The sequence below is a fragment of the Culex quinquefasciatus genome, chromosome 2, assembly GCF_015732765.1.
Source record: "Culex quinquefasciatus strain JHB chromosome 2, VPISU_Cqui_1.0_pri_paternal, whole genome shotgun sequence".
In the NCBI taxonomy this organism is placed as follows: domain Eukaryota; kingdom Metazoa; phylum Arthropoda; class Insecta; order Diptera; family Culicidae; genus Culex; species Culex quinquefasciatus.
Genome location: NC_051862.1, coordinates 141,689,486 through 141,702,121, shown reverse-complemented (window position 1 = coordinate 141,702,121; position 12,636 = coordinate 141,689,486). Strand labels below are relative to the sequence as shown.

At 42.9% G+C, this 12,636-nt stretch overlaps 2 protein-coding genes across 4 annotated transcripts; one reads left to right on the top strand and one right to left on the bottom strand.

Annotated features, from left to right (window-relative positions):
* The first annotated feature begins 264 nt into the window (after nucleotides 1-264).
* On the top strand, nucleotides 265-3,148 carry LOC6037117. The gene is made up of 3 exons (XM_001847008.2): nucleotides 265-531; nucleotides 595-1,373; nucleotides 1,442-3,148. The coding sequence occupies exons 1-3, from the start codon at nucleotides 388-390 to the stop codon at nucleotides 2,973-2,975; spliced, it is 2,457 nt and encodes an 818-aa protein (XP_001847060.2). The 5' UTR covers nucleotides 265-387; the 3' UTR covers nucleotides 2,976-3,148.
* A 6,928-nt stretch (nucleotides 3,149-10,076) lies between these two features.
* Nucleotides 10,077-12,636, bottom strand: LOC6037118 (PRKCA-binding protein). 3 transcript variants are annotated; one of them, XM_038257015.1, is made up of 5 exons: nucleotides 12,479-12,635; nucleotides 12,041-12,175; nucleotides 11,800-11,955; nucleotides 11,481-11,592; nucleotides 10,077-11,422 (listed from the first exon to the last, which is right to left on the bottom strand). In XM_038257015.1, the coding sequence occupies exons 1-5, from the start codon at nucleotides 12,523-12,525 to the stop codon at nucleotides 10,154-10,156; spliced, it is 1,719 nt and encodes a 572-aa protein (XP_038112943.1). In that variant the 5' UTR covers nucleotides 12,526-12,635; the 3' UTR covers nucleotides 10,077-10,153. The 3 variants fall into 3 exon arrangements, with proteins under 3 accessions (XP_038112943.1, XP_038112944.1, XP_001847061.1); XM_038257016.1 differs by having other exon boundaries at nucleotides 11,800-11,952; XM_001847009.2 differs by lacking the exons at nucleotides 11,800-11,955; nucleotides 12,041-12,175 and having other exon boundaries at nucleotides 12,479-12,636.

The window sequence follows — 12,636 nt, the reverse complement described above, 5'->3', positions numbered from 1 at the left end:
GGAAAAACGCTCATTTGTAATTGATGGCACGACCACTAAACAGAAGAGCTCACATTTGAATTAATGCATGCGGCTGGATAAAGCGCAAAATGTATAAACTTTAGTTTTCAAGCCTTTTTTCAAGCCTTGAGTGTACGTTTTCTGCAAGTCCTTGGCAAGTCTGTAGTGCGCTTCAGATTTTTCACAAATCAAAGCTTTTGTCAGATTGTGTAGCAGCCCTGCTGTGTTTATGTACTCAAACTGTCAAACCGCTGATGTTTCTGTTTACGGTATTTTTGTTGTTTTCACATTAAATTTAACACGATCTCGTAATTTTATTCAATTTACATCTTTTTTTGTCCCGAAAAAAGACAATTTTGTAATGTTATTTGCCCGAAAATCGTAAATATGAGCACTGCGAACAACGCGCTGGAACCACCGGTCAGCTGTACACTCTGCCAGGCTGATGACCGGCCCCTGACAAGCCTGATATCGACGGATGCGAGGGCCAGGCAACTGCGACGGTACATCCGGGATTGTCTAAAGATTGTGGTGAGTAGTTATTAGCATCGCTTCTGATAATATTTTTACAGAATGTCTTTTCCGATTTTGTAGACAAACTCTGAAGATGACAAAAACACCCGAATTTGCACCGACTGTGGCGAAAAACTTCAGTCTTTCAACTGGTTCTACCACCAAGGACAGGCAAACGATGTGTTCCTGAAGCAACTTCCCGAGGGAACCATTCCAGCCGATGAGCTGTACTGTCGGTTGTGTCTGGGCCTGAAGAGCAACATGTACAACGTGTTCCCCACAAACGGTCAACCGGAGAACCCGCTGAGCGAAATCATCGCCGAGTGCGTGGGCGTGAGCTTGAGCTTCTACCAGGACTTTGGGGCGTTGATTTGTCCGTCGTGCCACACCCAGCTGGAGGGTTTCACCACCTTCAAGCGAATTAGCAAGCAAATTTTGCTGGACATTGGCGATTCGGGGGCGAACGTGTCCGTCGAAGAAACCGGAGAGGAAGTTCGCCAACCCGGTCCAGACCCGGAGTCGCTGCTCGAGGTGATGAGCGTTGAGCCGGAACCGACGCAGGGCTCGAACAAGTCCAAGAAACGAAAAAAGCCACCCCGACAGGTCGTCGAGCCGAAGCAGATCAAGGTTGAACCCGAACCGCAGTTTACGAATTCGAGCGTGGCTTTTGCGAAAAACGGTCGCCAGCGCATGTTCCGGATGCTGAGGGTGGCCGATGACGAGCGTAACTTTGAAGTGATCAAAGAGGTCAAGGGGCGATCGAAAATTGTCGTCGACGGATACCGGTTTGTGTTTACGTCGGAGAAAAAGGACGGCACCAGCGTTTGGAACTGCGAGTGGAAGGTGCTGCACAACTGCAAGTGAGTGGTTTGGTTGAGGAATGATCGAATGATGTCGTACAATTTAGTAATGTTCGTTTTCTTTTTAGGCACACGATAACCCTGGACGCCAACACAAAATTTGCGACCTTTCCGAAAGGCATGGTTCATCCGCATGAGCCGGAAACGCGCCTGCTGAAGTGTCCTCTGGGAAGGGGAAATTTCCTACAAGACGACGGCACCGAAGATCCGTTTTGGCTGATTGGAGAATCGGGCCTGAACAAGCAAAACGGACGACACCTGATTTACCAGAACCAGCGATACGTACTGCGCAGCATCAACGCGATGAACGACACGAGCGAGTGGGTGTGCAATGTGGCCAAATGCAAATCCCGGGTGGAGATTATCGGAATCTTTAAATTTATCTCGTTGGCAAGTGCTGAACACGGTCATGCAGCACTGGCATATCGTGAAGTGAATCAAGCGCTCAAATCGAGCAAGATTAGCGTTGACGCGAGGGATTTGATAACGGAGTTCCGTGAACAAACGCTGCCCGAGGAGGAGTTCAAAAAGCTGAGACGAAGACGCACGGAACATTCAGCACCGGCAATATACGCCAAAATGGCGGTGGAAGATTCCGGTCGAAACTACAACATTGTTAAGATCAAGGAAAACCTGTTCAAAGTCTGTTTTGAACAGTACGGTTACAAGTACTATTTAAGGTTGGGCGAAGGCGCAACGCTCTGGAAGTGCATCTGGGACGGGCTGCACAATTGCAACGCGATGGTGCAAATTTCGGCAGACTCAAAGCGAGCCGAACTGTGGGGCAACATCCAGCACACCCATCCAGCCATCCCAGCCCCCATCTTCGACTGTGATCTTATCAAATACTCAGTTCGTAGCATCACAAGCGCGGCCATCGAGACGATTGAACTTCTCACACGCAAATGTCTTTACTTTGACAGTCGTTCACTAGTCTACCGGAAGCACATCTACAACCTGAACCAGGTCGTCAACCAGACCGAAACGCGCTGGTCCTGCGTCAAAGCCGGCCCCAACGGCCAAATGTGCCCATCTTCCCTCATCATCAACGGCATGATGGAGTCATTCCTTCACAAAGGACTTCACTGTGATCAACCTCTTACCGATTCCCAGCTGCGCAACATCATCCTCCCTGGAAACACGATCGATCTATCCGTACAGCAAGAAACCCTCCCCGACTCGGACGGTTCCGAACCGGACGAACCAAGCCAGGAACCCCCACCGGATGTCCTGATAATACTCAAGCAACAACTCTTCAATTTCACCCTCGGACGCGCCACAATCTACGACAAGCAGGAAGGCAAAGTAATGCCCTTTTACTTCCTCAAGGACACCACCAAGCAGGACGATGGCGCGTACCTTCTTTTCTACCAACAGCATCGCTACTCGTTCGCGTCGATCGATGAGTACGGCGTCAGTCAGTGGATTTGCTCGAAGTTGCTGCAATCGGACGCGCACGGAGTCACCTGTACCGCGCACATCACCGTTGAAGGGGTCTTCCAGCGGCTTGAGGCAAAGGGCGGCCACAACCACGAGGGGTCCGCCATGATGGAGTACGTGTACAAGCCGGAAGGGGAGCTGGTGCGGGCGGGAGTTTCGTGAGGTGGTTTTTTTGTTTGTAAATGTGTCTTATTTATTCTCATTTATAGCATTATTTGTTGTGGTCCAGTGAGGTTTATAACTTGAGATTTTACAACACAGTGTAAAATGTGTACGTTACGTAGAAGAGTATTCAATTTAAAATAAACTTGAGAAGGATTTAATCTCGCTACACACTTGTTCTATTTTAATGCGAAAAAGTTCTTTTTAATTGCATTCCAACTTTGTAGTGTTTATGCTAGGTAAGTAAAGACTGGTTTCGTTACTAGTCTAAGACGGTTCATTGAAAACGTCCGAGTTTGTGGACTGTCGCTCACTTTACTTCGAAAATTGCACTTAGTTTAGATATTTGAATCAATGGAAATCTGGATTTTTTTTAAAGGTCCAATAAACCAAATTTTTAGTTTTTGCTTTTTGGGTGTTTTTTAATACCCCTGACTCAAGGCGGTTTCAAAAACACCCAAAAAGCAAAAACTGAAAATTTGGTGCATCGATTTTCGACGCTCTATCGATTCACCTTGACAGAACTTGTCTATCTCCAACCCTCGATTTTTGAGAAAATAAATTCCGTGGAGTTCGAGTGATGTCCGCGTGTGGTAATTTTTTGCAAAATTTTGTGTCGCAAAGTTCTCGGCTCCCCTATTTTCGATTTTGATTGTTCCAAGTGCATTTGAAAGCTGGTGTGCTGAACAAAGGTCATTTTGAGACCGAGTTTCGAAATATCCATCTGTTTTCGGATGCGGCCAGACTTTTCAACAAAATACACAGTTTTCAAATGAAAATATGGTCGATTTTTTTCACTCTCATATCTTTTATTTATCTCAAAAATTGTATTTTTCGAGCTCTACAACCTCCCAAATTTTCATCCAGATCCATAATATGGTTCCCGAGTTAGAGCCGTTTGATTAACCTACCAAAAGAAAAAAATCCCTAAAAAAAGGTAAAAGCCCACCTGGGTGACCTTCGCCAACATTTTTCATTTCCGATTTTATCCGAAATTTCTTTCTACATTCATAGAACAGACCATGAGTGAGCATCTGAAACAAATTTGACATCTATCGGCAATCCCTATCAATTTTTAGAACGATTTACTTTTTGCCTTTCTTACTAAAGAAAGGTACACTCAACCCCCGGTGGTTGGTCACTTTTTCGTTTGACACTTTTTTAGTTTGTACCCCGTTGGTTGGTCAAAGTCAAACTAAAAAGTGACGAACTGTCACTTTTTACACGGCGCTCACGCACACTATCAAAACAAACATTTAGTAGTGTGTGTGAACTCCGTGTAAAAGGGGTGTCAAACTAAAAAGTGACCCCGTTCGTTTGACAACAGTTGGTGTCAAACCATCGGGGTTTGAGTGTATAGGTTTTACTTTATGGCTGGACGTCATTTTCATCTTCGCAAATATTACGATTCAGCATGAATTTTAATCGGAAAAATCGCAAAAAATCACACTGCATCGATTTTCGACGCATCGTCGCCAAGTCGACAAGTTGTCAAGTTGAGCTTCGAATACTGGCGTCAGAATGCTGGCGCATATATGTTGTGGGTGGAGATATACTCGTTTGTAGTATCTCATCTACCGATGTTTCCTACAACAGGTAAGATATCGTAGCTTTTCGGTTTCTTTTGCCCTGTTCGTTTTTGCATAACTGTCCAATGTTTATGCAAAAACTTTTGTGACATAGGACATTCATCTGGCTACAATCAATTTGTTTCCGGTGTGCTCCTAAAATCGCCTAAAAGAAGACTTCATTTTTTCGTGATTTCGTAAGTTTTTTTAACAGGGTTCATTGGATTCAAATAGGAGCTTTCTAAGCTTTTCATCGTTTATATCGTTTTCACGCCAATGGCTTTCTACCTAACGTACTCGCGATTGAGTGTGTAGTGGTGCGGTTGTAAAAATAGCTATCTCTGACTCTGTCACTTTCGTAGAAGCTGAATGGCTATCTTCCCTGCACCGTGCGGCACACGCGGTTCACTTGTACCTCGGTTTTTCTTTGCACCTGGTTTGTTCGGTACGATGGCACGATGGCTCGTACCGAAGCTAGAAAACCAAAACCGCGGTGTGCGTTGTCACTGGCGCATGGAAAGCTTGTTATGCTCGCGTTTGCCATAATCGCTTGAATTGAATTGAATTGAAAGAAGTTCTACCATTGTTATATTCTTTAGTAAGAAAGGCTCTATCTCACCCCAGGTGGGATTAAATCGGGTTTTATATCAAAGGTAAACAAACAACTGCATAGCAACTGCATAAGCGACTTACCTATTTCACTTTACTTAACTATTCTAAGCTAAGTGATTGTCGATAGGCCATGAACTGCAGGTGTTGCTGTAGGCATGGCCTACTACATCTACCCCTTTAAGGAATTAGACGGATGTGAAATATCTGCTGAGCAATTCTCTACGAAATCGGTCTTTTTTCTTCAATTTTAATTTTTGTATTTTTTAATCCGACTGAAACTTTTTTGGTGCCTTCGGTATGCCCAAAGAAACCATTTTGCATCATTAGTTTGTCCATATAATTTTCCATACAAATTTGGCAGCTGTCCATACAAAAATGATGTATGAAAATTCAAAAATCTGTATCTTTTGAAGGAATTTTTTGATCGATTTGGTGTCTTCGGCAAAGTTGTAGGTATGGATACGGACTACACTGGAAAAAAATGATACACGGTAAAAAAAATTTGGTGATTTTTTTATTTAACTTTTTATCACTAAAACTTGATTTACAAAAAAACACTATTTTTATTTTTTTTTTTTTGATATGTTTTAGGGGACATAAAATGCCAACTTTTCAGAAATTTCCAGGTTGTGCAAAAAATTATTAACCGAGTTATGATTTTTTTAATCAATACTGATTTTTTCAAAAAATCGAAATTTTGGTCGTAAAAATTTTTCAACTTCATTTTCGATGTAAAATCAAATTTGCAATAAAAAGTACTTTACTGAAATTTTGATAAAGTGCACCGTTTTCAAGTTATAGCCATATTTAAGTGACTTTTTGAAAATAGTCGCAGTTTTTCATTTTTAAATTAGTGCACATGTTTGCCCAGTTTTGAAAAAAATATTTTTGAAAAGCTGAGAAAATTCTCTATATTTTGCTTATTCGGACTTTGTTGATACGACCTTTAGTTGCTGAGATATTGCAATGCAAAGGTTTAAAAACAGGAAAATTGATGTTTTCTAAGTTTCACCCAAACAACCCACCATTTTCTATCTTCAATATCTTAGCAACTAATGGTCCGATTTTCAATGTTAATATATGAAACATTTGTGAAATTTTCGATCTCTTCGAAAAAATATTTTCAAAATTTTCAAATCAAGACTAACATTTTAAAAGGGCGTAATATTGAATGTTTGGCCTTTTGAAATGTTAGTCTTGATTTGAAAATTCCAAAATATTTTTTCGAAAAGATCGGAAAATTTCACAAATGTTTCATATATTAACATTGAAAATCGAACCATTAGTTGCTATGATATTGAAGATAGAAATGATGGGTTGTTTGGGTGAACAGAAAACATAAATTTTCCTGTTTTTAAACCTTTGCATTAAGCAACTAAAGGTCGTATAAACAAAGTCTGAATAAGCAAAATATCTCAGCTTTTCAAAATATTTTTCAAAACTGGGCAAACATGTGCAAAATTTAAAAATGAAATATGGCTATAACAAAATTTCAGTAAAGTACTTTTGCAAATTTGATTTACATCAAAAATGAAGTTGAAAAATTTGCGACAAAATTTCGATTTTTGAAAAATCAGTATTGATAAAAATTCATAACTCGGTCAATGATTTTGCACAGAAATTTCTGCATTTATGTCCCTAAATCAAAAAAAAATTAAAAATAGTGTTTTTGTAAATCAAGTTTTAGTGATAAAAAAATAAAATCACCAATTTTACCGTGTATCATTTTTTCAGTGTAGTCCGTATCTATACCTACAACTTTGCCGAAGACAAATCGATCAAAATTCCTTCAAGATACAGATTTTGAATTTTCATACATCATTTTGTATGGACAGCTGCCAAATATGGAAAATTATATGGACTAACTAATGATGCAAAATGGCTTCTTTGGGCATACCGAAGCCACCAAAAAAGTTTCAGTCGGATTAAAAAATACAAAAAAAATCGAATGACCGAAATCCTAGAGAACTGCTCTGCTGCATATGTCCTTGTAACTGCAGTCGCAGACGTAGTGCATATCACCGCAGAACCTGCACGGCGAACTTGGCACTTTCTGTACTAGAGAAGAATTGAAAACACGTCTTTTCTCGAAGATTATTCGCAGTGAAATGATTTTGGATACGTGGATATGTATCCCAGCTTCACATATCCAATTGATGTAGACTCTCGTGCACGAAATGGTAACGAATTCTCACGTGCCTGGATTGTAGGATTCGTTACTAGCGATGGCGATTGCAGATTGGTTATCGCAGAACTCCGATCCGATCATCTCGATTCATCCACTCCCGACGGTGACTTGACCGCTGACCAGGTTCCTTCTCGGATCTTCGCCATCTTCATTGCATACGCCAAAGTGGTGTAGTTGTTCCGGCCTCTCAATTACTCGATACTTGACGACTTGACCAGCATTTCCACCTTTTCCGTTCTGATTTCATGCTGGATCTCGAACTGGTGACCTTCTCGTAGACCTCCTTAAATTTCCAAAAACAAGCAAAAACATCTTCCTGAACTTAACTTCTCCTAGGTTTGAGCTGGGCCCATAACCTTCAGATGTGTAGAATTGAAAACACTCTCTCTCTCTCTCCTTGTTTTGCTCAGCTTACAGACGTCGACATCCAGAGCAGAAACCGAGCCAAACATTTCATTAGGGCACAAAAGCAAAAACCGCGATTCGAGAAAATCGCTTGCAAAAAATGGACAACTTGTTTCAATTCCTATTTAAAAAATAAGCATGACTGATGGTATTTTTACTGATGATTCGATAAAACACACCATTATCCTCAACTCTGCTTTACTGCTTCTTAATTTATGTTGATTTTCGCAATAAAACTCATAATTTTAAAAATCTCGTTATTAGGCCCTTTTAGCTTTCCAACTGCTGTTCATAATGGGCCCTTTCTAAATGCAATTTCGAAGAGAACTAAAAAGGGCACTAAAGCGCTGGCACCGGATTGTTGTTTTGAATGATGTTTATGGGCCCTTTTGTTTAGTTAGAAATAATGAGGAATTCAGTGGAAATTTTGATAATTGGTGAAGTTTTATGATCGAATGGAGCAGATAAGGTATGTGAAACATTAAAATTCTTCAAAAGTGTACTGAACAGCAGCCGCGGGCCGTATTCAATATTGTATTTCGACGAAGTTTTTTTCTGCAGAAACCCTTGGTGAAACGTTAACCAAACTTTGTTTTGAAGAGAATTAGTGTTAAGAATGTATGAAAAGTTCACTTTATAACATAGAAAGTTCCTTAACCACGAAAAACTAACGAAAAGAAAAGGGCACAATTGAACTTTTTTCTGGTTTGGAGTGAACATTGTTATGTGCCCTTTTGTTTTTTTGATTTTTTCAATAGGAAATTGTTTACTATCAATCTGATTCTTGGAGGGCATGTAGGGAGTGTACTATGGAGTGGAATAGTGGAATAATCCCGAATGTTTACTTTTTGGTTTTGTGCCCTAATGAAATGTTTGGCTCGAAACCTCCATGACCAATACTTTCTTCGCCGTCGCAGTAAGCCGTGGTTGCTTAGCGACTGCGTGAATGTTGATTTTTTCGGTTGCCTAACGCAGTTGCGTGTCCTGCTTGAAGTTTATGATCCGATGGCGCGAATTCGAAAGAACTTCTTCAACTTCGTGATCGTCTCGTCGAACTTGCAGTCAGGGTTGTAACGGGACAATCCGATGGCCGTTGCTAGTGACTCGATGATCTTCCCGCTGCGGAGGGAATTGCGTAGGCCCGTTGGAATGCCGCAATCTCCTCCTGCTGGGTGGCCTTCAATTCAGGATCAGATGACCTCTTGAGAAGTCGAACTTTGCGAAGCTTGAAATGGTACTGCTTTTCCTCGTCACCAAACTGTTATGTCTGTTGCTAGGGTAATGAAAGCCTGGTTTCGTTACTTGCTGTTACTAGGCTAAGACTGTTTATTGAAAGCCTCCGACTATGTGGAGTGTCGGGATCTGAGTGAGCTTCAGGTGCACCATGTTGCCAACATGTTGCTGTAGGCTTGACCTATTATTGGCTGATGCAAGGAGTGATTTGTTAACCTTTTTTTGGTGCCCTTCGCCAACGTCAAACCATACAAAATTGCTGCCGGATCCGGAAAAAGATCCGGCAGCAATTTGTATTGATTTGACGTTGGCTGAGAGTGCCGAAGAGTTTGGTTATGTTTTGCTGGCAAACGACAATAGTAGTGCAGGGTGGTTGAATATCTTCGCGATTTTCGCGGATTTTTGCTGAATGTTCCTGTGAGACTGTCTTCAAGAATACAACGCAGATTTTGATAGATAGTGAAAATGTATGTGTAAATCTAGTATTTCAAGAAGAAATTACAAAGATTGATGTGAATCCTGCTCGGTGAGAACAATTTAGATTTCCGCGAAATTCATGAAAATCGCGCATCCAAGTTTGTGACAGACTTTTCAACGACAATTTCATGAAAAATGCATCAGGTCTGCCGACCCAACGCTGATCTAATTTAAGACTTTCAGGAGCTGCTATCAAGTCGGCTTCCAGGTTTCGTGTCCGTACAGAGCTACAGGCGTAGTATCAAGGTCCTGTGCAGCGTTATGTAGACTTCCTCAGGCTAGCTATAGATACCGTAGATCGCCCTGTTTGCAGCCCCAGTCCAATTGTAAGTCCAACTGCCCACCAGCGGCTTTACCGAGGAAAGTTCCCAAGGAGACGATTCCTGTACCTGGAATGACCCAACGACCTATCCTCTAGGTTAGACCGCAACCAACATTTACATCCCCATCCGACGGAAGGCGTGATCAAGCATTTCACGTCTCAAAAAACGCTAACCGGAGTCGATTGGGGTTGAACCCATGCCAACTACCGACCCCGAGCTTCTTGTTTGAGATTCTCCCGAAACAAGATCACCAGTTAATCATGGAACATTCTTTCATATTCATAACTCACACCTGTTCAATTAGGATAAATATATTGACATGACACAAGACAAACATAAATAGCCGTAGAACTGCGCAAAAACCACCACATTTTACTTACCAAAATCACCAAGATCCGGTATGAGCGGATCTTCCAGCAGGTTCGCTCCCATCGTCGACGCTCCCGCAGACAAGTCGATATCGGCCAGCCCAAGCTCCACCAACAGATCGTTGTTACTCTCGGCCGCACTCGCAGCGCTGCTCTTGTTCAGATCAATTTCCTCGAAGCCAGCCAACAGCTCGTCGATTGTGTCCCTTCCTCCGTTCGACGACTTGGCCGGCGGAATCTCGATGGCCTCCTCCGCCTGGTGCACTTCCTCTTCGAGCTCCTCCTCCGGTTGAAACTTGAGCGCCGACTTGTACTGGAATGCACTCGCCTTGAGGTCGACCTCGATCGGGAACAGGTTCGGGATTGACTCTAGCCGCTCGACGGTTTCGGAGGCTAGTGTCGACAGTCCCTGGATGAACTTGCGCAGTTGCGAGGCCAAATCACGCGCATGTTTGCACTCGAGCAGTTCGATCTTTTCCAGTACGTCGGAGCGTAGCTTGGCGAACTTGACGCGTGCCTCCTGGCGACAGCGCAGAATAAGGCGGTACTCGTAGTTGCCGGTTTCGACGCGGTAGAGCGGTTCCTGGATTGCCGCGTAGCTGTGCTCTTCGTCGTCCATTTCCTTGATCTTGAGGCAGTACGAAAGATAGGTGAATTTGGCGTCGGCGTAGCGTTTGACTGTTAGCTTCGTGTCCGGAATGGCCTTGTGAAGGTACGTGCCCATGTCGGCCAGGATCGGCTTCAGACTCTTGATCATCTTGATGCCGTCCTTTTCCAAGTTGCGATGCAGCTCGCTGAAAATGCGAAACGCCTCGGAAGCTCGCGGTTGCGGCTCACGAACGCTGATTGCGGCGAAAATGTTTCCAAATTGCTGGTAAGTTTGCAGCACGTCAAAGTGAGCCTTTAGCATTCGCTTGGCGTGCTCTACCAGTCCCTTGTACATGGACTCGGTGCGTTCGAGCTCCTGGAGGCGCTTCACGAGCGAGTCGTTGCACAGGATTGCTCGCGAAAGCCCCAGAGTGTCGGCCGTGCTGCTCGACATTCGTTCCACCAGGCGGTGCTTCATCTTCTTCAGCACAATGTCTAGCGTTTCACCCTGGGTTGGATCGGCGTGCAGTTTGTTGTAGTGAATCGTAACTTCCGAGGTGGCTGCCTGAATCATTTTGGCCACTTCGACCTTGGTTTTGCCCTTGACCGAGGCACCGTTCACGCCGAGCAGTTCGTCTCCGGACTGGAGAGTCCCCTCCTTTGCCGCAGGAGTGCCGTCAAATACCTGCAGAAAGAGGAAGACTTTAGTATGTTACGACAAATTTGCTGACGACTTCACCGACCTGCACAATGTACAGACAAGGGCACAGCGGGGCTCCTCCACCGATGCTTATTCCTATCAGGTTAGTAGTATCTTTCTTGACTATGACCGTCCCGGAGCTAACGGTCATTCCCCTGATTTGAGTTTTAGTTGAGGGTTATGAATTTAGATTAGTATAACGCAGGTTCAAAAACACAACACAAACAACGCAACTAAATGGCACAAACAGCAACTATAACAAACACATAAAGAAACAGATAAGATATTTCTAAATTTCGCGAAAATCAAGCGTTTCCTACCGGATATATTCTACAAAACTTCTAGAACTCAACAGAACTTACAATCGCTCCATCTCCTGCTTCTGGCAGAGCATAATGATCTTGGTATCGTCGACGCAACCGTCAGCGTACAGCACCGGTTCCGGCAGGTCATCGTTCGACACGAACGCAATCTCGTCCTTGACCCTGCCCGTTCCGGCACTGTCCGTGGTGCTGCTGCTATCCACGTTTTAACAACAGAATTGTTAATCTTCAAATCTTTCCTCATAAAAACGTAACAAAAAAACAAGTGAATCCTACTCACAATTCGAACGGTTTTTCGCGCTCAACGAAAGAATCGATACTGTCGTCGAGCGGACCGAGCAGTAGCGACGTTTCGTCGTCGCCCCCGCCGTCGTCCGGAGACGGCGCCACGGCGGACGGAACTTGTTCCTTGGGGCTATTAGTGGTGCGATTTAGGCCACCGCACCCAAATGAGGAACATGTTTAGCGTATGCGTACCATATTGGTGGAGAAAATAACGTGAAAATTACTTGCTTAATCTTCCGATCTGGCGGGAATGTTATTGAAACTAGTGGAAAACTAAGTTTTTTTTTTTGACAAAAAGATACAACCACAAAACAATTAAAAATTTAAAATGAAAATTTAAACAAAATTCGTAAACATAAACATCCATTGCCACAAAAATGCGTGCAAAAAATTAGTGGAAAAATATTCGTTTTAAGATATACCAAAAACTTACATTTTATCCTCTTCGAGGAAGTAATCATCCTCGTATTCCTGCAGCATTTTTAATTATATTTTAACAGCAATTTTAAGCTGTTTTTCAACTAAAATATGGACCAACAAATTTAAAACATCTGAAATCGGATCAAATTTTTCACTGTTTGACATGAGGGC

Coding starts and splice junctions, on each gene's coding strand:
- LOC6037117 (XM_001847008.2), top strand. CDS start 388: ATGAGCACTGCGAACAACGCGCTGGAACCACCGGTCAGCTGTACACTC. Junction 532..594: donor GGGATTGTCTAAAGATTGTG/GTGAGTAGTTAT, acceptor CCGATTTTGTAG/ACAAACTCTGAAGATGACAA. Junction 1,374..1,441: donor AAGGTGCTGCACAACTGCAA/GTGAGTGGTTTG, acceptor TTTTCTTTTTAG/GCACACGATAACCCTGGACG.
- LOC6037118 (XM_038257015.1), bottom strand. CDS start 12,525: ATGCTGCAGGAATACGAGGATGATTACTTCCTCGAAGAGGATAAAAT. Junction 12,176..12,478: donor TTCCTCGAAGAGGATAAAAT/GTAAGTTTTTGG, acceptor CACCACTAATAG/CCCCAAGGAACAAGTTCCGT. Junction 11,956..12,040: donor CGCGAAAAACCGTTCGAATT/GTGAGTAGGATT, acceptor AAACGTGGATAG/CAGCAGCACCACGGACAGTG.